The 26,095-nt window shown below is 42.8% G+C and overlaps 1 protein-coding gene across 4 annotated transcripts in view; it reads right to left on the bottom strand.

The window, feature by feature from the left end:
• Positions 1–26,095, bottom strand: part of LOC105829305 (calmodulin) — a 66,873-nt gene that overhangs the window by 35,030 nt on the left and 5,748 nt on the right. For all 4 annotated transcript variants that reach the window (XM_012668039.3, XM_012668038.3, XM_028190147.2 and 1 more), the window contains exons 2-3: positions 5,611–5,998; positions 1,460–1,603 (exon numbers count right to left, since the gene is read on the bottom strand). In XM_012668039.3, coding sequence (XP_012523493.1) covers positions 1,460–1,603; positions 5,611–5,998 — 532 coding nt within the window. The remainder of the gene's footprint in view (positions 1–1,459; positions 1,604–5,610; positions 5,999–26,095) is intronic.

The raw sequence follows: 26,095 nt of genomic DNA on the forward strand, positions 1-26,095 counted from the left end.
ACGCGAGAGTTCGTTTGCGGTAGGTATCTGCGCGGATTTCGCGCGGGCCTTTTCCGCCAGACAATGAAACATCACCGCCGAGCGTAAACGCGAAGGGAAAGCCCGGAAGAACACTGGAGGAATCCTGACGCGGCCGCCGCCGCGAAATTGGATACGGTGGCGTAAAGAGATGGAGTTCGGGGTGAAGGTGAAGAAGCACCCTCGAGAATCAAGTAACAGAGCGAGGAAGAGATCGGGGGGAGGGGGAGGACGGAGTCGGAGGATCATAATAAAGGGTTCGTAATAAAAGGGCTGCCCTCCCTCTCCCTCGTGAGCGAGAGCACGACCATCGCCGGAACGCGTTTCGCGAGAATTAGCTGCAATTGAGGTGATTTGCCGGGAGGGCGAAGAGTTTGCGCGCGTGGACGACCGTGGCAACAACGGCGAGAAGACGATAATAAACTTTCGGCGTTGTCGCTTCGTCGCGCGAGCTCTCGGGTAACACCGGGGGGGTGCGCACCCTACTTTATGATTATTTCGTAATCCCGGCGATGCGCCTCTCGCGCCACGGAAACAACGATTTTACGTTGCCGCTCGCTGGATAACGTTCGCGTCGCGATTGTTTTCTTAAAGACACTTTGTGCTAGCGCGGGTGTTTGCGAGCAAAATTAAGATACGTGCTTGTGAGGATAAAGTATCGTATAAACTCACGCGCACGTAACGGCAATAGTAATAATAATAATAATAATAATATAATATAATATATAAGGTAATATAACATGATATGATGTAACGTAATATAATACGCGTGTGTATGGCGCAATAATAATCAATAATATCGTTTATATCAATAATTGATAGAGTTATCGTCAATTTTTCCTTCAATCTACTCTCTCACGCTTCCTATTTCATTCGCAAACGCCTATTGGTCAACCGGTATTTCCTTTTTTCCTATCGGATATTACATTATCCACGTAATCTATTCAGCGACACGTGGCACGTGAAGTGGGATTTTCGAAATGCACGGATTGGAAAAACAAAAGGCGTGATATCGCGCGATATGCCCCGGCGGCGGTCAATATCACCCGTTACGATAAAACGCGACGCTTAAATCTTCATCAAACAACTCGCATACAGATGTCAAAAACAATTACGTTACATATTAGCCTAATTTCTCTCCTGCCGCGTTAATTGGATAAATCCAATTGATGAACGCTTCACAATTCAAAATAAACAACTATATCGCGCATTAAATTGCAGCGATTTGATTTCCAGCGAGCGATTCGAAATGATAAATATGAACTTGCGTATCGGCCTAATTTCCCCCCTTTGATTGGACAGTAATTACCTGTGATAATGGATAGGCGTTCGTTGATGGAAGCGCGATCTCTTCGAGTACGTCAAACACGACGGTAAAACAATGCACTCCTTGTGAAAACTTTTACCGCGGTCTAAAATGGATAATAGCGCTGCCGCTTACCGTCAATGTCGATTTCCTGCAGCATCGTGCTCAGCTCCTCCGCTCTTGCAAATTGTCCCAGGGAACGCATAACCCTGCCGAGCTCCTCTTTCGTGATAGTCCCATCGCCGTCCTTGTCAAACAGCCTGAAGGCCTCCCTGAACTCTGTCGTGGGAAAAGAAGGTACCGGCGTGAGTAAGTCCAATATACACGTTTGTTCCGCTTTCTTCGCTGGATAAATAAGTAAAATTACTTCGTTACTCTCTTCACCCGCCCGAGAAAATCGTGCACGCTCGCGTGTAAAACGCGCACCCGGCCGCGTCTCGTTGCTCCCGTTTACGGCAGCAATTCTCGTGCAATTTTTCTCTAATCGTCTACCTTCACGCTAATTAGATTAGCAGACATCGTGCGCTTTGAATTTTTCACCTCGGCCGAGTGTTCCGGTCCACCGGTCGACGTCAAGCGTCCACTCTGGAATTGCCCTTTCAGTGCCGGCCACCGAGTCTCTGGAGCCGGATTAACCGTACGACTAAGGGGTAGTGATCGAAATCCCGGAGCGAATTTGACGGGATACGAGTATTAGGGAAGGCCGGTGCGGGTTTGGCTCGACGGTGCTTGACTCGATCGCTTGATGGCCCCGTTTCCCCGTCGTTGATTTCCGCCTGGTGCATTACGTACGCGCGCGTATCCACGCGCAACTGCCCGTTCGCCAACGGAAACTACCGCGTGGCTCTTGTTTATTACGCAGCCGCTACTCAAATCTCGCCCCTTTCGAATGTCGCGCGTCGGCACGAAACGAAGTATTATCGAGTATTATCTCGAAATTGCGAACGCGAATTTCAGGGATCGCATTTGGCCGCGGGATTCGAACGGGAAAGTGGTGAACGATCCTTCTTCTTTAGCCACGAACTTCTGCTCCGTCAGGAGCGGTACCGCGCCCGTCATCACTCTGCCTCTTTCTTTCCATTTCGATTTCCACAGAAAAAAGCTACCGCGTGGCCGATGGTATTTCATATCGAGCCATTGAAATCTCTCCCAATAAGCGTGCATTGATCAACACAAAGATTACAGGTGGCTTCTTCCCAAGAATTCGGACTACTGAACAGCGTGTAAAAGAAACTTGGGATTGTGTTCTGAGACGAGAGTTTCATCTGAGTTTCTCAAATACTGAATCGCGATTTCACGAGTCATAGTCTTACGATATATATACCTGCGAAATGGTTTTCCTCGTCACGTTTCAAAAAAAGGCTCCTCAGCGAGAAAGTGACAAAAATATTTAAACCTAGTTCATTGTAATTGATTTTGATGATACTAGAAATTGCACTGATATTAATTAATTTTAAATAATAATTTTTCACAAATATATATTAAAATAAAGTACAAAAAAAAATTTTATAAAATATATACAATAGAAATATTTTTATTTCAGCCTGAGATAAAGATTAATGTGATAACAAAAGTTTACATACATATTTATATATATACATATAATTAATTAATTTTATTTATAGAGTTTAATGAAAATATATGTTATTTTCTCTCTCTTATTTATCTATTTACCTATCTCTGTCTGCGATTCTATTTACAGTGTGTATCGGTAAAGCGGACAATAGTGACACGATAACTGCTTTAAGAGAGGCTCTTTTATACGGAGGCGATAAAGACGTAACGATTTTCCGGGGGAAATTACGCTCACCAAAGACCGTATCGCCGAAGACACGTGACTTTGTTAGAGATTTTCAACAAACGAGATCTTAGTAGAAGAAAATCAACGAAAAGAAAAGGAGAAACCGCAATAAAAAAAAAAAAAAAAAAAAAAAACGAACTTTTCATAATACATCAAAAAACAAGATTTAACTTTCGTAAATTTTATTCTTGTGAATCGTGAGATCGTGCTTTCAAACAAGTTTCGTGTATTCGGGAGAGTGAAACTGAGGGATAATCGATCGCGCGGTATGTAAAGTTACGTTTACAACAAAGTTGGACAACAAGTCTGTCTAAGTTTGAGATGAGTTTGATGAAAACTAAAATATATTTAAGACGTAGCTGATAAGCGTTCGTCTCAAGCTGTATTAAAAAATATTGACGAGCTTCTTTATTAAAATCGCTGTCGCTTTGAAGGAAAGAAACTTTTTCAGAGACCCGCGATTGTAACGATAAAAATTACCGAGAGATTGGTTATTTAGTTTCGTCGATAAATACGTTTGAATTAATGTCCTTTCGACAAAACTCACGCCACGAGGAAAAAAGGATGCGAAACGGAAGAGAAAATTGTCCATTTATTCGCATTTTCGCGTTGGACTCTCTTAAAAAGAAATTGAAAGCATTTGATTCCTCGATTAATCCGGTTTTCCAGATTGGTTTCGAGGACTCGCAATAGAGAACATTTACGAACGGCTTAGCGAGAATAATTAAATATAAAAAAAAACAAGAAAGGAAGCGACAAGCACCACGAAATGTGAAACGATATTACAGGCATTACAATGCAATTTGTTTGACGTCGATTGGCGAGATCCGCTATTCATCTATACTGATGCGAGTGCAGAAATATAATATTCAATAGCGATGTTTATAAAGGCAGAAAGAAAAACAAGTCGCACGCATGGTGGACGACGGGCGAAATGTGTAAAATAAAAAATAGAAAAAAAAAATATAAAACGTTCGACGTCTGCATGACACCGTGTACGCAAAACGCGAAATTATTTATCTCGCGTTGAGATCTGATCGATCAAATTGGCCTGATTTTGCCGCGATCCTCGCGGACGTGCACTCGTCGTGTACGACGGCGATAACGGCGAGGAAAAATAATGGCCGTGGTAAACTGAATGAAGTCGCACACGCCGCGCCGCGCCGCGCCGCGTCGCGCCGGTGCACCCTGCCGGGCACAGTACGGGCGTAGTTTTATCGGGATTAACGAAGCGATGACACCAAACAGGCGAGATATCCCGTTAACCGGGCGTGCCAAATTGAATCCGGCGCCGTGGGTATCTCTATCATCCGGCATCTGACGCCGCGATCAAAAGAGTACAAATTTGCATTTCGCCGTGCGACGCCTGATATCGTAATATAATACGAGGTGATAAATAAATACGAGGGGTAAATTGTTTTTCCCCGCACGTCGCCTGTAAACGAAATTTTATTATCCGGATCATATCGAATTTAATTATTACTCGAATCTATTATGTTTATGTCGCTTCTACTAGAGTTTGGAACTCGGATTTCTTTTTTTTTTCTACGAAATTTTGAGGGATTTCTTATCGCAAAAATTTTTTTGTATTGAATAATTATCGTTATGCAATTAGTAGTTAGATAACTTCTCCCTTTCCGTGGATAGAGTTAATTATGCAACAGAAGTTATCTCTCTCTCTCTCGCTCGAAACGAATGAAGACCGTGATGAGTAAGCCTGATATTTCACGCGTCACGCGATAAGTTTTTCCGGCACTTGGCGATTGGCCATCGGACCGAGAATTTCTCGAGTCCCCCAAAAAACGTATTCTCTCAACAGTCAATCAGCCAAAAAACTTGCCGTACGACAAATGAAATATCATTTGTCGTAAAGCCTAAAGGTCAGACAATTCGTGGCGCGTCTTTAGAGGTCGAATTAGAAAGAGAAAAAGGGAGAGCGAAATTTCTTCTGCACTATTGTGTTGCTTTTGTACCCTCTTTTCCTAATTAGTTTAAATCTAGTAATATTAGAGAAATATTTTGTTAAATTTTTCGTGTTAAATTTTTAACACGTTCAAGTATAAATTTAACATAATGTGAATATTTAATTATTTTGTATATAAATCAATATTTAACAATTTTTAATCAAAATAACTAAATTTGTAGGTAAACAAATGACATAAAAATAATGTAGTTTTAAAATGAATTCTCTACATAAATTCTAACATATATTCTCTAAGATAAAATGTACTCGTTAATGTACCCGTATTATAAATATTAATTTTGTTGAAAAAAATGTCTTAACACTGTTTCCAAATTGCATCAAATTACATTTTTGGGGGATAATTTTTTATGTAATATTCATGTTTTTTTTTTCATATTCATCTTGTTTAAATCAACACAAAAATTCGAACGGACCGCTTGATATGTTATCATGTTAAATTTAACACAAATTTTTTCCAATTGTGCAATTAAAAAAAAAAAAACATTCAAAATCTCAACTCACCTTTCATCTGCGACTTCGATATGCCGGGCGTTTTGCTGGACGAGGAGGATCGTTTTGGTGAAGCCGGCGAAGCTGGCAGGGACCGGATAAAGTTCGCGGAGAGCGGGGTTCTGACGGGCTCGTCGTGGACCGACGACGAGGACGCGGGTGCGTCCGCCGGCCGCGTCAGGGATAATTCTTGCGGTTCCTGCTGCTGCTGTCGCAGTCGCCGGCGTTGCAAATTCATCGGGATGTCGGCGACGGAGGTCGTAGATCCCGCGGGAACGTAGATCGGCTGCATTGGTACCGTCGACGTTGTCACAGCCATTGTCATCGAGGCCCGCGGGGTACGGTCCAGAGAGCCGGTGTCCTCCCGCCCCTCCTTATCGTTTCCACTGCTCTGTCTCGTCTGCAAGTAATCGGCGGCCTCTCCGTAAGATGTATCTCCCGCACGCGGAAAAGTCTGTCCGGTCGATACGAATTATTTATTCATTTACGTTACGTTAAGCCGGCTCCTCTTTCTTTTCTCGCGTCTCGAACAAACGCGATAAAACGCGCTCGGGATTGGATCGTTGCACGCGAAATGTCGTATCCTAAAAGCGTTCCAGTTTACGGTTGGAATGCTCTCGTAAATGCTCCCCCGACATAACAGATTTTATACGAGCCACTCAGCAGCCTCTCGCGAGAGGCAAATTGATAAGCTCCGCGAAATAAGAAGTACAAAAAAATTGATAAAGTTGCGAATCGATGCTCTGGTAAGCTCTGGTAGCTAAAATTAAGAAACTTGTAAGAGCGGAGTTGGCCAATTTGACTTTCGAGAGGGTACACATATCAGCGCTAGGTGGACGTGAGGGAATTCCCCGTTCACATAGGTGCCCTCGAGTTTTTCTCAAGCGCACGTGATTTTTCAAGCTAACTTTTCCATAGATTTCTGTTTTTTCAGCAAACGTCTCTCTCTCTCTCTCTCTATCTCTCTTTCTCTCTCTGTACAGTGCATTACCTTATACTAACATTTGACAATTTTGATATAAAACTGTGAGCCCCGAGGCTTGGAAAGGAGACGTTTGCGTTTCGCGGATGCTTTTCAAAGAGGCGCTTAAAAGGCTCGCTTGTTTACAGCTTTTTCTCGTTTTTCTCTTTTTCCACTCTCTCTCTCTCTCTCTCTCTCTCTCTCTCTCTCTCTCTACAGAACTTTCAGGGCCGACTGCTATAACCGTTAACTCGTAAATGTGTCGTCGGGACGACAGGCGAATCGCCCAAAGTAAGACTACCTTAATAATTAATCCACTCACGTCAGACGCTGTTAGGCACGATACGCGGAACTTCCGAAGCAGTGACGCACACGTACATGCGACAGTATCCAGCAGTAATTTGACGACAAGCTCATTTCGTCGTTTCAGCGTCGGATCTTATCAATTATTAAAATCTGCTCGCACACGGGAGCGTCAGAGCGCACACGACAGAGGTGCGATTTTAATTTCAAAAACGTGCCAATGCTGACAGGAAAATTTTTTGACATTTATATCATTTTATAAAATGCGAAAAGGCATAAAAGATGAAGAGGAAAGAGAGAGAGAGAGAGAGAGAGAAACCGGTGAATGAGCCGGGCTGGTCTCCCCGTCATTTCGGATCTCCGTGATCCGCGATTTATCAGTCCGAGAGCCGCGCTCACCCCTGCGATAAGAGCGAGAGTCGATTCGGATGGAGAGATGCCCGTGCTTCATTATCGCAAAAGTTCGCGGGACGTTGACGTGCGATTAACCGCGTCCCACCCCCTCCTCCCCCCTTCGCCACGAAAGAATGTAATAGCGCCCGGGCATCCATCATTTAAATGAGGGAGCGTCGCAACCGCGGTGTCACTTCGCGGCTCGATATGACGGTTGAAAATGCACAGATGTCATTTCCGTTTTATCCCCCTCTCCGCACCGGACGGGTGGAATCCGCGGCAATAACCGTCCGCTCGGAATTGTTGCGGGGCCGTTGTGAATCGCTCGCTCGCCAATCGTCGGAATTGCGCCCTTGATACCAGCTCGCGAGGGCGAGAAAGCGCCTGAATATTCCACGCGAAGGCTCCCGGCGCGAGTAGCTTTTGGCCTTTGAACGAACGCCCGTTATCGGCGCGTCAGCGCGAGGCGATAAACTTCACGTGAGCTGTTAAATTATGCAACTCGGACTCGCGGCAAGGGGAAACAGCCTCCCTCTCGAAGATTACGTCGCTCGGACGCCCGGTACGCCCGGTTTGCGTAACCGGAATTGCCGATAAGATCCGCCGCCTCGAGAGGGGGAAGAACGAGGGTGAAGTTAAGAGCTGGGAGCCCTGCTCCCGGAGTTTATAATTGAGAGCGAGCACGCGAGGCAAATTGGGAGGCAAATAGCGAGAACTTAAGACGCGCCCGACTTATTTCCCGCCTTATCTCCTTCCGACTCGCCTCCGGCGCGACGGGTCTCTCTCTCTCTCTCTCTCCTCTCTCTCTCTCTCTCTCTCTCTCTCTCTCTCTCTCTTTCTCTCGGCGAAACCACCACCACTCTCGCCCAACCGAGTGAAACACGTCGCCCCGCGACAAACACCAGCTAGCTCACGCTGGTGGTATCGCCGGGGAACACATTTGCATTCCTGGGAAGTCGCTCCTAGGGTCAAAATGCATTTAGGTTCTTCTGGGGGAGGGAAGGACTTCGGGATTGCAGTAGACGTAGAGATCCGAGACAGGCGTCTCTGACTGTCTCACCTTAACTGTGAGCGAAGTCACGGGGGTGGAGGTGAGAAACTTCCAACGCGACGTACGGCGACGGATCCAACGAATCAAATTCGTCGCGCGCTACCTGCCTGATCAAATCCCGAGGCGGGTTCCTCGATAAAGAGAGAAAGAGAAGAGCTGGGGAAACCGACCGCGGGGCGACGGATTACGTTGCCCGCCGGCGAAAGTTTCGGCGCCGAAACCGCGCGAGGGAGAAAGTTTCGCCCGGGACGTCCGGTAATAGAAGCTACGTAGGTGAAGAAGAAACTTCCCTCGGAAGTTGCCGGCTCCTTTCCGCGTATCCCGGGGACACGACACGGCCGGTGACAAAATTGAATTCTCGTTAAAGCGCCGTCACGTTTCGCCGATCGACATCGACACTTTCGCGTCGCCCGGCAACCTGGATTCCTCCCTTCCTTCTCCCCTTCCTCTACCTACTCGCCAATTTAAATTACATTTCATTACGAAATGCTTTACGATCGCGGGTAACATTTATTTGCCCCGTGGAGAAACCGGGGGGAAACTTTGCGTTAAAGGTTGCGAAACCCCTGGGCCGCGGGAGGATAGACAGGTTCGGCGGAGTTGCAATTTTGCGAGGAAGCACGAAAAACAAAAGAAACGCGCGTTGTTTACTAATAATTCGGCCACCGCGGATCTTTTTAACAACATTTTTGCAGTTAAATATGCTTCATTAGAGCCGCGCGCAACAAAGGCAGAGTTAATTTGCTTACGCTATCGTGCCCGACATTAATTAGCTTGACAATGTTGTTTATCCGCCGCGTGCATGCGAGGAATTATAATGCACATTTTTAATGGCTATTTTAATAGCCATGTATTGGCGCTTAGCCAGGATTATGCGGCCACTGACCGTGTCAAAATGTACGCTTTTATGAGGGCATTGTGTCACCCCGACGGTCTTTCGACGGATTAAGGATTACATTGTATTTACGTTTATTTGTTCAAAAAGTACGATGCTAATGGAAAAGTTGCACAAACGTCTCGAGTTTCGTCTCGCATTTATTACCTGGGGCGTAACATTTTCATGGCATTTATTTTTAATAACGTATAAATAAATCGGGTCGAGGATTTCGCTTTAAAATTACGGCGTATCTACGGGATGTAGTGCGCGTAAAGATATTGTATAAAATTGCATAATATACGTGTAAAAAAGATCCGCAGACCGGAAAATTCCTGAATATCGAAGAAAGTTAAACGTACTTCAAGAGGGCCAAGATGGTTAAAGTGGGACAGTAGGTTTGCTCGGTCAAATTGAAGACAAAACCTGCGAGTTTATATCAGAGAAAGGAATAAAGGGACGCAGTTTAGATATGATTTATTATTATATTCGAGATGTAGAAAATTTATAATAAAAAGAACATATAGAAAATTAGTAACAATATAAATAAGAGAAATAGAGTTTTACATTTATGTTGCCATTTTGAAATAACATTTTTTTTTAATTGCCTATTTTAGGTTCAATCTGTGGAACAAATCCCGAGGAAAACTAGAAACAGAAAATAACAGATTGTACGTGACAAAACGTAAGACACGTCTGAACTTTCTGCTGAAACGGAAAACTATATTTTTAATTAATTTTATATTACAAATTAATTTTCTACGTCTCAAGGTAACAGTAGTGAGTTCTTAAATAAAGAACTGCATTCATTTATTTCCTTCCCCTAAAATTAATTTGCAAATTATGCTTTCAATTTGATCATCCAAACCTCCCGTCTTCTCTTAATTCGGCATTAACTTTAACATTTAACGTTTGTTGTCGCTTCCGGCGAAATAGACGTAAAATGTAAGCCTACGGATCGGTATACACACGTCCACTCGAATACGACATGTCACGGGCAAAACGGCCGCCGGTTATCGATGAACGAATGTATCACAGTCGATCGCACTTCGCGCTTTCCCTCGTGAAATAATGATTCTCGCTTCGTCACCGATCGCAATCGTTTGCTAACGGACGTCAGTCGGTCACCTTAATGAAAGTAATCACGAAGAGGAATGGCCCTACAACGGCCGTGAATTTCTACCACTTTTAATCGGCAGGTCGAACGGGATGTAAAATTTACGCCTTTCATAGAACTTCCCGTTCTGCGATAGAATTCCACGGGCATCCCGCCCGTCTTCCAATATAGATTGCCGAGGTTTCCGCGATTGCGCTTGTTACGTATCCCGACAAGGTCATCAGAACAAATCTGCGCGCACGGTGGAAGGGCGAGGCGATGAAATATCGGATCGGGAGTAAGAAACTAATTAACGAGTGCCGCGTCAATTTCTCGTCACGGTAAAAGTTGGATAAACGTTGCCGTCTTCCTGCAAGTTTTTAATTTTCACGTTGCACCTTCCCCGGCGACGATTAAACGTGAAAATAAATTACGTTATAAACGCCCGGTTGTAAAATTAACTGAAAAAAATTTGTCCTCCCTTTTTTCCTTTCTCTTTCTCTCTTATTTACCCCCCCGTTGCGAAACGAGAAGTCCCGGCGAGTTCGCGCCGGGCGCCTCTTTGCGAATTAAAATTTTTGTTTAAGTAAGTGTTACGACCGAGACGGAGAGAACCGCTCTCTCGTCGATATAAATTACATTAGGTATTTTCTGGGGCACATTATGCATTATGCATCGGAACGTCGCCAAAGTGGCGATATGATTTCGGCGGAATTCTCCTATTTAAAGGACTTAAAGATTCCTTGAATGCGGAGGCGGATGCGCGCGAGTAACGTGCCAGATAAATGGCACGTATTTTTACTGGGAGAAACCGGGAGAGTAATCTAGTCGCATTTTTCTGATTTTACGAATATATACCGGTTGGCCGGCGAGCCGGCGGCTCGTACGACGTGCATTTTTGTTCTATGACTTTTTGAGCATTTTTCCGAGAGAATTCTCCGAAAGGATCGTAGCTGTGCGCACACAGACACAGGGACACGGTTCTTTTTTTTTCTCTCTCTCTCTTTCTTTCTCTTATTAGATTACCTCCATAAACCGGGACACCTTTCGGGTGGTATATCAAATATGTGGGCGCTTTCGTCCGCAAAAATGTTTAGCGCACACCTGTGCTTGTAATCACGATGTGAGTCGCGTTTTCCACGCGATATATACGCCGCGCGTATGCATCGAGTTAAAATAATTCAATAAGCGGCCGCGTTCGCATTCACGCAATCCAATAAATCTCAATTACGCCCTGTTATTGAATTTATATTCTCCATTCTTATTGATTAACAATAATATAACACTGCATCAAAGTCGGCACGGACGCGAGCGGCGCGATCACGCGCCATCGAGGCGGAAGCAATTGTTTTACATTTATTGCAATAAATGATACATGCGCGTCCGCGTATCCAATTTTACACGCGTGCCCCTTATTAATTTGTCCAAAAGAACAATTCGAATTACCGTGGCGGTCGAGCCTCTCGAAATAATGTTGCCTCAACGGAAAGTGGAGCTCTTAATACTCAATCTCAATATCTGAACCGCAATTTATCTTCGGCTGATTCACAATTCACATTTAACCCTTTGTGTGGCAGCGGCAAGAACCTGCTTCCTTTTCTCTTTCATTTTTACGATTCATCTAAACGAAAATAAGTATGATTTTTATGATATACTAGTACTTATTTTACACGATTTTTATATCTAATATTATTCGTGTTTGATTATTTATAAACAAATAAAGGTGAAAAAAGCGATTAAAAATATGATTTCTTGGAAAGTATATACACGGAGAGAATTTTCTCTTAAAATTTACCCTCAAAATCTGGTAACTGTAGGATAATGTGTGACCTCGAGAAATTTTACTATACTTTTTAGTAAAATTTACTAAAAGTATAGTAAAGCTTACTATACCTTTAGTAAAATTTATAGTATAGTAAATTTTACTAAAAATAAAAAGTATAGTAAAATTCCTCGAGGTTACACATTGTCCCATAATTACTAGATTTTGAGGGTAAATTTTAAGAGAAAATTCTCTCCGTGTAAGATAACAGACTGAAAATTTCACTGAATATCATATTCTTTACACGTCAAAATATTATCTTTTTCCTTTTTTTGCACACTAGATTCTTTTAATAAACAAATTACTTGTATTTTACTTACATGACAGCATTGTTGGATCCGCTGTTCTAAAATTTAAAAAGTCTGACTTTAAACTTGTCAAGGATCCAAAAAACATAAAAATGCAAAATTTCATTTAAGATTAAAGACTGATTAAAGAAATTTTATTAAATATTTTTTCCAGAATTTTTTGTACGCTATATTTCTCTAAATGAACAAATCAATTGTAATTTGTCCTTGTGTGATTGGACCTGTCATTAAAAAATTTTCAAATCTGATCTCAGATTTGTAATCAGCGGCAAACGTGGAAATGTAAGAATTCACGGAAATACGTCGGGTGGAAAAAATGTGTCACACAAAGGGTTACACGAAGCGGTCGGTCCAATTGTTTCTCGCGATCTGAAACTTTCGTTCGGCTGTAACTTGTCGACTACGAGCGTACCCGCGGAATTCTTGTGGGTCGAAAATTAGTCGAGCGATCGACTTTCTCGACGGGGAAGAGCAATGACGAAGCGAAGCGCACCGCGACCTTCTTGTCCCTCGCCCTTAATTCCCTTTCGAACCGAATACTTCGCCGCCCAAGGAAAACTTCGTTAACGTCGACGACGACACTAATTGCTTCGCTTGATTCTCGTCAAGCGGCGGGACAGGTGTGGCAGCCGCGCGAGTAGACACCACAACCTGTCGTTGTGCACTGGCTTAAAGCCACGACCATTATCGTCGACCTCATCCCTCCCGCTGGCTCGCCCGTGTGCCATTCACGTTCCGCCACGGTTAAAAGTCTGGCGAAGCGTCTCACCGGGAAACGGGGAACGGGGAATGACAAGGGGGCGGTCCGACGCCGAAGTCCAGCGATCGCGGGATGCTGACGTTGGCGCTACGTTGCATAAACATACGTGATCGGGGTTGAGTTCACATGTCGGCGGGGACCGAATTCGAAATGCAAACGGGTAAACACACGCCCGGTGTGCCCGGGGACTGACATACGTATCGTGGATCGATGGGGACTAGTAAAACGTGGGAGCAATTCGGTATGGCCGACCGTCGGGAGATACGATGGTAAAAAGACGCGAACAGCGGAGCGTTTGGCGGACCGTTAAGCCCCCGCTGATTCATAATGAATCTCATCTTTTTAGATTTTCGATGAGCGCGCTGACATTCTCTTATGGAACGAATCCCTCCTACGCGCGACCCGGAGTCGGGGGATTAAAATTGGAAATATGATGACGGGAGGTTGAAAGAAAAAAGAAAATCGACGATTATTATTTTGAGCGCTCGAATTTAAGCGCGGGACCCGCGAATCCAAATCGCGTCTGGATTTATGATAATTAAGCGGCAACGTACACGCTGTTTTTGGTTACTGGCGGCGACCGGGCGGCAATTCGAGAGACCCCCCCTCCCCCCCCGCGCGGTTTCGACGTAATTTAGAATTGCACCTCGTTCCGATTAAACAGCTGCCCCCCTTTAAAATAAACTTTCGCCCGCGATACAGAAACACATCACACGGGGATTAATGCTGTTAACGCCATCCGACGCGCTCGCCCATAAATCAGCGACGGACGTATCTCACTGGCATCATTTATTCTTTAAATAAATCATGAACGCACACATTAGCGCTGCGATGACGGGCGATTTCGCAGCAGAGAGCGCGCTCCACCCGCCGCCCAAATACGAACGGTAATTTGTTGCGGATCGAGGGGTCGAGGAAGAGGGAAACTATTTTCACGATGCTAACGTTGTGTAACACCTGCATAATGCATGGCAAATAAGAGGCTGCTGTCGAATTAGCGTTGTGCACTCGCCGACCTGGCTCTTTCGCGAGGCATTTATGATTCGTTAGGTCCACCGCGAATAGACGTACCGGCGAGTAAGAGGCTTTTTATATCCGCCATTTTAATCTCTTTTCATAATAATGCTACGCTACAGCTAACGCGATCCCCGTTGCAATTGAAAACACGCCCGTAAAAGAAGAATTGGGTGTAGCCTCGCTGACTATTTTATAAAAGTTGCATACATACCGCAGCATTTTATAAATTATTTCAGTTTACTCTCTTGAGAAAAGTATGCGTCGGGGCTGCAGTGGTTTCCGGTTTTCTTACATAATGCTTTTTTTTTCCAAGGGAACGAGCACGGAATAACTCGCGAAACACGGTGAGGCAGCGCTCACGAAATAATCAGTAAAATTGTAAACATGGAAAATAAAACGGTCGCTTGGAAACAGTTAAATGAAATCAGTTAGGATAACTCAAGAATTATTGCGATGGAGAAATAGCTGAAACTCACGGAAACAAAATTTATTGATGTGTCTATATGAACTTTTCCTTCTCTCTCTCCCTCTCTCTCTCTCTTTTTTTTTAAGTACTGTACAATCATCCTTGGAGTGTATCCTTCATATTTAACTTTCCTTGTGTATTAATCGTGCGGCGTACGTTAACTGGAAATTCCATTTCCTCCATTTAATGCTGTTTAATCCTGCACGAAACATCCGCGAATAGGATTTTACAAGCGAACGACCGTGTGACTTTAAAGCTCTTCGCTGCTGATCCATTTCACAACGTTATTTACATTTTAATTAATACAAAAATAATTAATTGGAGACAGATGTCACACGAGCGCGGGTGCATTTACAATTTCGAGCTTTAATAATTTTGAGGAAATTCTTCGTAGGTCGCACTTAAAAGATTAAAAGGACGCGAGCGTGCGCCGCATGCGTGCGCCGCATTTCACGACGTTCCACCGTGTCCGGTATTTGGAGATTTTTCGGATCGCGCGATTGAAAATCGGAGCGAATTTCCATACCGGAGATTCCGCACGTGACGTCCGCGGCAATTAACACGCCCGGCCGGGGAAGAAAACATCCGGTCGAGGAACATCCGGGGAAGAAGTGCTGGGGCGTGGGCGGGGCGGAGAGTCGGAGGAGGGGGGAAGTGATGAAGAGAAGAGGTGTAGAAAAATCGCGACTGAAAAAGGAGATTTACGAGCGGCAGGCGGAGGTGCGATAAGGCGCGAGGCACTCGATCACCCTGTCCCGCGTTTTGATTGAATGAGAGGCGCCGCGCAGAAGACACCGGCGCGCGGCTCATTTCCGCGCCCGCCGCGCGGAAATTTGCATGCCGATCAGCGATCGCGCGGGCTGCGAGCCCGCGAAGATAGCGCGGCCGGGAGGGAGGGAGCGCCGTTGTATCGCGCCGATAAGCGTAAACGAGAAGGTCACCGTCGACAGTTTTATTGATACTCGCCGGAGCGAGTCGAAATTGTCTTCGAGGATCCTCCGTGTTACGCCTACGCGTTACGCCTTTGCCAAAGTGCCCCCGTAACTTGAGGATCATGACGTCGAGGAAACGAGTTTTACGGTCCCGATGGGGTAACTGTTGCTCGTAATCGGATCAGGGATGCGTTGCGGCAATTACGTTTAACGTAATCCTCTATGATGATTCTGTTTGCGATATATCGAAGGTATACCGCCGGCGGAGCGTAACCGAGAGCCGTAATCTATGCGCCGCGACGTATTTTGTTACGGATAATCAGATTTTGCCCCGATTGGAGGCCCTCCCGTTACATCGTCCGCTCGGCGAATCCGAATAGCGGGGACTTCCGGATCACCGAATCGACTCGATTCAATCACTGACACAATAAGAAATTATTCAACGAGAAGACGGAGATACAGGAGCGACCCGATAGGTCATCCCCCCGATCATTTCGCATCTTTCCCCGAGCGACGGTGACGTCAATGGGTAGAACTCGGCGCTCCCAAATTGACTGTAATACATCGGCTGATTAACGTAATACCGCGGAGTCGTAAGCACCGGGCGCCGGTGCTCGCGCGGAGCGCATCTAAACGGTCGATCTCGCTCGTGATTCGATTTCCCCCGTGTACCAATGGCGCAGGTAAGCGTTGGATAAGTAATTGCCTCTCGGGCACCGAGAGTTTCGGTTTAACCGCGCCGCGGAGCGTACACGAGGATCTCCCCTCTCGACGGATACTTTGAAATCTCGGGGCAAAATTTGCCGGCATTTTTCAAGATACCTAGAGATAAGACACAGCTCACTGCGTAGTCGGAGTCATCGGGCACCCTGTCAAGACACACACAAAGTCCTCGGGCCTTCCGCTCTTCCCCCCCGGGGGCCAATTCTCGGAAGTTAATTCCCGCGAAGTTTCCCCCCACAAAACTCGCCAAAATTACTGCGCCACCCTCGTCATTAATTTATGAACATGACGCGTGACATATCACTCTTCTCCCTTTCTCTCCCCCGGTAATCATCTCGAAATTAAAAGGATAATATATTTACAGTACGGGGGAGTCGTAATTGTTTTTTTTTTCTCGAGAGAACGAGCTAGTGCGCGATAAGTTAAACAAACGATGTTGAAACAATAAACATAATGTAATATTACGATATTTCTTGCAAAACGCGCGCGTTTGAACTGTACAGTCTGGTAAAAAAAATTCTGTGTGAAAAAAAGAATTCTTCGAGGTAGGATAACGAATTAGAGATGATGCATACGGGGTTGATCACTCGTTTTCAATTGTGGAGATTATCAGGAATTAACCGATTAATCACCGTAACGGGAAGGACGACAAACGTGTCGAGGATGAACTCGTTAGCGTTGTGGTTAACCGCCTGTTTACGACCGATTTCGCGTACGGCGCGACGCCATCGTTGAATATAATTGCGATTTCGATAAGCCTAATGATTTTGCGCCGTATAGCCATTCACAAACCGATCTGAATTTGCACCAGTTATTACGAGACGGGATTGCATTACATCGCCAAAAGCACAACATTGCGCGGCTTGAAAGATTGTAGATATTATTCGATTCGTGAAAAAAAGCAATTTCCTAGCAGGGATTTAGCCCGATTGTTGGTAGTACGCAGAAAAAAAGTATTCTCTACAATTTACAGAATTAAACGAAAAGTCGCACCCTATATAGCGACTGTATTTATTAATAATTGCAATTATCGGTAATTAAGTAGTAAAGATAAACCGATCGTTAATGAATAATTCTCATTCATAATGGAAAATAAATGCACCAGCCAGATTACAGAGTAATTTTTATAAACTGAAGTATAAATCGATACTGTCGAGATGTATTAATCGGTCGCGTTAAAAAAAAGGAAAAAAAAAACAACCGCATCACGAGGAACGCGGATGCCTATATTACGAGTAGCTGCGGTGGCAGAATAAAAGATCGATCGAAAGAAAACATACACGTCGGCCGCTTGCCAATACACTCTATTCTCTGCGTAGGCATGGGAAACAAAATATTGTTATAACGTATACTTTGATAAAACCTTCGCTTCCGCCGACGGCCCACGCGAGGGAGGGAAATTATAAATTCACACTGCAATTATTCGTCAATCTAAATAACGGCAATAATAATAGAAATAACACGCGGTGTTCAGTTGAATTCGTTGTTAGCACGGGCTAAATAAATTGGCGATTTCGTTACAGAAGGGATGTATCCAGCAGAGGCGCAACAATAAAGCATGCCGGGACCGGTTTTATTGAAATATTAGTCGACGGCTGAGAGACTCGCGGTTTTCCGGGGTTTCAAAGTATATCGAAATTTATTGCGAGACTGATAAACGGCGAGAGCCGATATAACTCTTAACCAGGTTCATAAACCGCGGCACAAAGGATCCCCCGCGCCATTCATCGCTTAACAGCGAGAGGTTCAACGAAAGGTGAATACTGCGGGGAAATATAAAAACGAAAGATATTGAACACGCACGCGTACCGAGAGCATTCGACCTTTCCATCGGCACTGCTCAATTTTTTCAGCTCGACCTTATTTCTATAACGACGTATTTCTCCTAACGTTATATATGTGTAGTGTGTATCGCGTATTAAAAAAAAATGTGAGCTTTAGATTTTAATTTTAATGAAAGCACAACTCGTATGCTACGTATATATTTTTCGTTCATTAATCTGTTGTTACAGTTTTGAGAAACAAATTGCATAGTCTGGCCACGAAAATGCGGGTAACATTGTTGCGCGACAAAATATTTGTTCCTCGCTTCGCCGACACCTTTGCGCGGCTTTTTTCCCGCGCGTCCGACATCGCGAAATTGCGTTACATAACGCAATTTAGTATTTTCATACGAAAGAGAAACTCTAAACGGGGAGGAGGAGGAGGAGGTTTCCGACGAAATCGCGTGCTGCAAGCGATGAACGATAAAACTTTTCCTTTGGCAGAAAAATGTATCGCAATCAGAGTGCAACGGTCGCCGGACCGGAAAGCGAGCAATTGTCAGAGACGTAACATCGTTTCGTCCACATATAATGCATCGTTGCAACGGGCTTAAAATTTTTATCTTTTAAAAGGATACACACGCATGCACGCGGACGCGTTAATCGCCAAGTCACGTGGATTTTGATTCGTCGCTATTGAATATCGCGGAAAAATCCGAGCGGAAAAAAACGGAGTTTCGTATTTTTCCGATCTCCAAATCGGGCGCGAATCCGTGCTTCCGGTATTCCACAGCCCGCGGAGGCGGGCTGCTGCATCAAGTGCGGGATATAGCGGCGCGAAATCGCCCGCGCGTTTCACATCTGAGACAATGGGACGGAGGACGACGAGTGGAGGAGGGTTGCGAAGTGCGAGACCGGAACAGGGATGAGAAAGAGCGCGAGGGAGACGAGTGGCCTCCCGGGAAGAGAAGCCAGGAGAGATCGGAGCGTGCAACCCTCCCTACATCCGGTTTAAAATGCCACGAGACACCCCGTTGCGATGTATCTCGCCATTTTTCCTCTCCGTCTCTCAGTCCGGTACATCCCGTCTCCCCCCCTGCGTCCTCGCCCTTCACGATTCCCGGTAGAACGACGGCTTACTCAGCAAAGACTTCAAAGTACACCCGCCTGTGTGCAACGGGAAACCCGTTCGAATGCAAGGGTGGAGGGAGGGGGATGTGTACGTATATAATATTTTGTACATACTGTGCCGTACATCGCGTCGAGTTGGCGAGCGGCCTCGGAATTCTCTTACGACGTCGCGCGCGCGCACGAAAGCGAGATACTCTTTGAAGACGTGTCGGGCTTGTTTATTCATCCTGGTTTTACTCTTTTGTCGCGCGAATCTCCGGGAATCTCACGTCTGTCCGGTTCCCCGTCGAACGACGTCAGACCAGATTACGTAGGTTCGCGTAATAAAAAGGAGACTTGCGCAGCTCCTTCCGCCCGTTCATCGCGGGATGACCGATTTATTCACCGCGCTTCAACCTCTGTTTGCTCTTTACACAATCTATAGAATATCGAGCAACAGGAGGTACGCGGCCGGCGAATAGATGGATATATTCCTGGCGGGAATACATCGCCCGAAATGTGTGCATAGGAAAACGCTTCTCCGTGTTATCGTTGACTTTCGCCTATGGAATCCGAGTTATGAATGACGTTCAACGTTGCAATAACATCGACGGGCGGCGGGGCGAGGAAGAGAGCGCGGTGAGACGGAGAGCTATAATTCCTAACTTTTGCACGGCCTTTGTCCGAGTCGTAATGAATGCGGCTTCGCATAAAATTATGCAACGGAGGACACGTCTTCTTGAGCGGGAAACGACCACCGCGCCGAATGCGAGCCGGGCCGCAAGTCGATCTAAATGCGAGCCCCGTTCATTTAACGCATTCAGGAAAGAAGTGTGCATTAAAATGCGGAAAGAAAGAAAGAGAGAGAGAGACAGAGAGAGAGAGAAAGAGAGAGTGACATTTTCGTGAAAACTTAGCGAAATCGGCTTTCGGTGAAACAGTTTGCATGAATCTACTGATTATGTTAATCTTTTCCTTTCTTCGAAGACAGAATTAGTTGTCCGTTTAACCGTTTTGGAGGTTTTCATTGTTAAAATGAATCATACGAGTAATACTGCGTTGTTGAAATTGATAACGTGTAGCTCGCGAGTGCGAGAAACAAAAGCGTATTAAGCTCATGACACACCACGTATTGCGCACGTAAAGGGTATTTTCTCATGAAATTTACCTTGAAAATCATGGTTGTAAGATAACGTGGTATTTATATTTCAAAGAATTTTATAATCTTCCTTAATTTGTTAATATCTGTTGTACATATTTTATAATTTTATAGTAAAATATAAAATGTATTATTTTTTTTAGTAAATTGTATTAAAAAATTTCAATAATTGTAAAATATATTGAAGCTCATAATTCTTTATTGTTAAATAGAATAAGCGCATCAATGATATTATGATAATTTAATTATATCATAGTAAATTGATCGGCACATTGTTTATATAAATAGATAATATATCAATAAAAGAAATAACATAGCACGCAAAGCAGAAGACTCATGATCCAGAGATTTCGGAATTGAGTCCTAATACGGCTTCAAAAATCGTATGTATGTACAGGCAAATTTCGTATATAATTACATACCATTAGAAAATATTATGAGAAAATTTTGTCTCGAATTTTGCTTCAAAATATTTTACAATGCTGTATGACAATTTTTATTAAGCCGTTTATAAAATGTCTTTTGTACATTTAAAAAATTGTATATTTAAAAAATATCTTTTGTATTTTTTTGTAAAGTTTCTATTGTTACTCACAACATTTGATAAATTGCCACGTTATCACAAGCTTATCATCACACAAGATAAAATTTGCAGCAATTTTGCAGTAAAATATAATGAAAAAATCTTCAATGCGAACACGAATCAAATCCGGATTGCAAATCATTTAATGTGTAGGAATTTTCCATTCACACTACACTTATAAAAAATAAAATATATGTCTCTTTGTGATAGATTATGGTTTGCGTAAATCTACACGAAAAAAGGCAGATCGTTTATTCTGCAATTCACAATCCGGATTTTTAACTTTAATCTGACTAGCTAATTAACAATTCGCAGTTTGCAATCCGCATCTGAAACGCGTAGTGTGTCGCGGGCTTTAGGTAAGTCTCGTGATTCTGATGGATGTAACATCGATTATAGGCGTAACTAGTTAGTGGCTGCGTTTCTGGTATCATTACAGTGAATCTCATTCATGTCAAAGCGTGTTGAGTAAGTTTTTTATCGCGTTAACCATCCTGTCGCGCTCTGGCTACGTGTCCCTTTCTATCTTTCAAACTGGAACGAACTCGGTGTCATCCAGGCGTTTCGTTTTCGTCAAAATGCCGTCGATTCGTTATGCGAATCGCACTTTCCATTAACGACATTAGATTGCAGAAGGAGAACCGTACAATTCACTACAACGGAATAATCGTCGCAATAATAATCGTGTACATGCAACTGCGAACTGTTCTAGTATTCTCGGCTGTTTCTCAGATATTTCTCAAAATACAATATCTCTTTGGAAAATCAAATAATGCGCCTGCAATCTTGTCGTGCTAAATTAAATTCACTAATGAAATATGTAAGTGGAAAAAATGCGATTCGAGCATACTGACAATGAGGTATCGATTATACTTTCGCACATTAAAAGTTGCCGAATAAATAAATTAAGAAAATTGATCAATTTATTGCGATATATTCCGCACACTTTTTTAATACGTTCCGATATAAGTCTATTATCAGATTCCTGCGTTGAGATAATCCTTCACGATGACAAACAATATAGCTGCGAAAAGAATTTCTCCTCTTAATTTTGCGGTTTGAATATTCATGCAATCACGTGATCAAATCATATTATTCGTACAATCAGATGACGTTAATTTATGTGTAATTAAAGTACCATTAAAAATTTGCCTCTCTGCGGAGAAGAATTTGTCCGGAAGCTTCCGCAGCCCGTTGCAGTTGCCGTCCGATATTAATCAATTGGGTCAATTAAACTTTTATAAGAGTACGAGGAAGCAGATTCGGTTGAACGTAAGTTTGTCAGTGACGAGCGCACTCGGTACTTCTGTTCGCGTCACTTAAAGTAGGATTATAAAATTATGAACCTCATTAGTAGTAACTGTAAAATATTTTAAGACGACGTCTGCTTTATCAATTACATCGTTTGTTGATATTCAACAGGCATAGAAATAGCTGCTGATAGCTCGATTCAATTTCGCAAAAAATACGTGAAAAAATACAATGCGAAAGTTTATTCGTTATCTCGATTTGTTTGAATAAAGATCATACACAGTAAAAAAACATTCTGTGTCAAAATTGTTCTATTGAATTTTTAAGATACGCGTATAAATATAACATAAAGTAATTATTTGAATATTTTAAATTAATTTAGAAAAAAGTTCAATATTTCTCAATGTTAAAATAACACAGTTTACGTGAGTAAGTGAATAAATAGTACATATTTTTTAAAAACATAATTTCTGAGAGAAATAAATAAAGTTCATACATGTATAAATTTAATATAATTATAAAAGTTAATTTTTTTTTTAAATGCGTTTACATAACTTATTTTCAACTGTGTCAAGTGTTACTGTTTGAAAGACGAACGAAGTATGTATTAAATTTATAAAATTTGTTATTATATATGTGTATTCGATTAAATTTGTACTAGCATAAAGAATAGTTTCTCAAGCTTCTTATTGTGCTACTTTGTTGAAAGCTAGACGTTTGCGAACTTTGCGAAAATCCTGCGAGAATACCGCGCAAGGGTGATAATGATACAGTAATGGTTCGCGTTTCTCTCACGCATACGGGGGGAGGTCTTGGGGTAGTATAATGGATCGTAATGCACGCTGCCAACGACAGCGACGATGATCGGCCAAAGGACATGACGACGTGATTGCGTATAGCCTGCTTACTCACGGTATATCGCTCTAAATGTATACTCAGCGCCTCGGTTTCTTCATAGCCGCTCTCGCGCTTTCATAAAAAAAAAAAAAAAAAAAAAAAAAGAACTTCTCGCGGCGCGAAATAATCAATATGCCCCACATCTGCGTTGATACGCCTCAATGTGTGTCAATACGATACACCGGTGTCGAAACTGATGTAGCGATATTCATTTATAAAAGAGGACGCGCATAAATCTGCCCGCGTGCGAACGCGAGACGCGGACAGATTTATGCCGAGTACGTTCGCAGACATTTGCGTACGTGGGTTAAAACCGGTAGTTACGTCTTCCTCATATCCGGTACTTAAATTTCATATTATTTAATATTTAATATTTTTAATAAAATATGTGAAATATTTTATTAACTCCTTCATGTAACGGGGACGAAAATGGAAAGCGAAAAATTGGCGCGCATTTATATTGCATTTATATTACCGGGCGTATATATGAAATGTAAATTCCTTTTCGCAAAAAAAAAAAACAAGTTTCGCCGCTTTCATTACATTTTTTTTCTGAGCGACAAATATTACCGCTGTCCATTTAACTAATAAGTCACCATTATATACGCGCGTTTCACAACAGAGCCCGGGATACGAAGGCGACGGGGTAAAAATAAGGGCGAAGATGTGGTCCTAAGGTAAAAGCTCCGTAAAATATATTTCAAGTGCACGCGCTCGTTTCAAGTTTTCCCGCTCTCTTGCCCGAGATGATTTTAAGAAACGTATAAAAATAGTATGGTATATAGTTGCACTGGGTCGCAGCTCGCGGAGTACAAGCCAGTTATACGACCGTGGTATCGCGTGATACGATCGAATGCATTAGAGCTATTGAATTCACACTAGCGACCACCAGATATCTTGATGCAACTCGGATAGCACCGGGCGATATGGAGGGAAAGGGAAGATGAGGAAGAGAGCAAAATGGGGGAGAATTCCGGGATATACCGGGACGGTAATCGAATTACACGAAAATCCCGCTCAATTTCCTATTAAGTCGTCTTTACGCGTCGCCTTTGTGCGGCGCAATCCCTGATGCATCCCGAGACAGGCTTGCCCCCGGTGTCGTGCCCTCGTGTCCTCTCCCCGCCCCGTCTCTAAGCTTATGATTTATGCGCGCGGTTCGCCGCGGGACATTTTCTCGGGAGCGTGTTCTCATTTCCATACTTTGCACCCGTTCACCCGAACACCGAGGGCCCGAAAATCGAATTCACATGCGCAAAGTACGCGCGGATTTGTTAATCATTAAGAAGATGCGAGCTCGTGCATGCACCAACTGCCAACGAAGTTTTCTCATCGTCGCGCGTATTTTCAGAGAGGCTGTGCATCAACCGGACTAGGCAGACGTGGCGCGACAAACTAGATGTTCTACTTAATGGAGTTAAGTCCTTCTCGCGGAGCCTTTCCCGGAGGAGGCGTCTTTGCTCGTCCGGAAATTGCGCGCGCTGCTAAAAGTAGTTCCCAAACGGCATTGTTAATTAAAGGAGTTGAATCACGTAGAGGCAGAGAGAGGCCTCGAGTGTTTTCAAGCGGACAAACTATTGAGACGGGTAGTTTCACGTATATCGCGCGCTCGGCGATGAAAAAGAAACGCAGCCCTTTGATTGAAAATTAAATGAGTTCGTGTGTTATTTTGACGTTGCTCTTCTCGTGTATGTAGACAGTTGGAATTTATTGGGACATTTAATGAAATTAAAACGAAAAAGATAACAATCGATTTCACGGATGAGGAACGTCGTATTGGCTGAGGGATTTCGACGCCTGGAATATTCTTCGTGCGAATATCCTTTTATACGAGACTAAAAAGATGAAACTGCAGTTGCGTGTCAAAAATAGCCGAGAGCATCGGCGCTTTCGGTTTATGTCACGTAATGGCCTGTCGTAAACTGTCTTCGACGCATTGCGTATACGTTAGGTAAATCGAGCGGTTGCAGTCATAATGGCTAGCAGTAAATAAAATAAGAATTTCGTTCAGGTAAGCGTTAGTATTATAAAAAAATTATGACGACGACGTAGCTCTTGCAGAAAATGTACTTCTAAGGTTACTCAAGTTTATCGTCATCGTTAAATCCCGTTAAAATAATGCCGAACGTCACGTAGCAACGATTGATTTTCTAGGATCAATCTACAATAAATGAAAAATTAACCAATCACGGAATATCGACAGGAAAATAATCGACTATGATTAGTCAACTTTTTATGGCTCAAAGTTTACTACATCAACAGCACGAAACATTTACTTCAATTTTCATAAAATTAAATTTTTAATATATCCAAGAGTTAATTTAATATAATGTACGTTATTAGAATATTTTGTGTTAAATTGATTCAACATTTTTTAGTCAAAATAATACAATTTATGGAGTAAATAATAATAAAGGAAAGTTATCGATATTGGCATCACTTTATTTTTAAATAGTAATTTCTCAAATAAAAGTTAAAACTAAAACTTTGAAAGTAAATTAGAAAGTTGCTTCTATTAGATGGTAGCAGTTTTTATAATACTGTCTTATATTTTATAATAATTAATATTTTTGTTATATAACCAAAAATAAATGTTTAAAAAACTGGCCCCGAAAAATGACATAGTAGACAGTAATGACAGAATGCAGATACGAGTTCGTGATGGAATTAACCATGTATTAAACTGTGTATTAAACAATAAAATTTATAAAATAAAAAAGTAGATTTGAACATTTTAAAAAACATTTTAGGGATTAAAAAATAAAAGCAGAAGTTTGAAATAAAATTGCGTCATGAAAAGACCGGACCGCATATTTATAATGTTCTCAATAAAACGCACTAGTTTACGCTCCACGATGATTTTATGTTTCATACTGCATTATGAGAAAAATACAAAAAAGAAAAATATAATATAATATAAAATATAATATAAAAACTATTTTAGGAAGTTATAACTTAATATTATCAACAATATATTTACTATCGTTCAAAATGATACAATTTGTGAAAGAAAATTATGCAAATGTTA

Source organism: Monomorium pharaonis, chromosome 8 (genome assembly GCF_013373865.1).
Source record: "Monomorium pharaonis isolate MP-MQ-018 chromosome 8, ASM1337386v2, whole genome shotgun sequence".
In the NCBI taxonomy this organism is placed as follows: domain Eukaryota; kingdom Metazoa; phylum Arthropoda; class Insecta; order Hymenoptera; family Formicidae; genus Monomorium; species Monomorium pharaonis.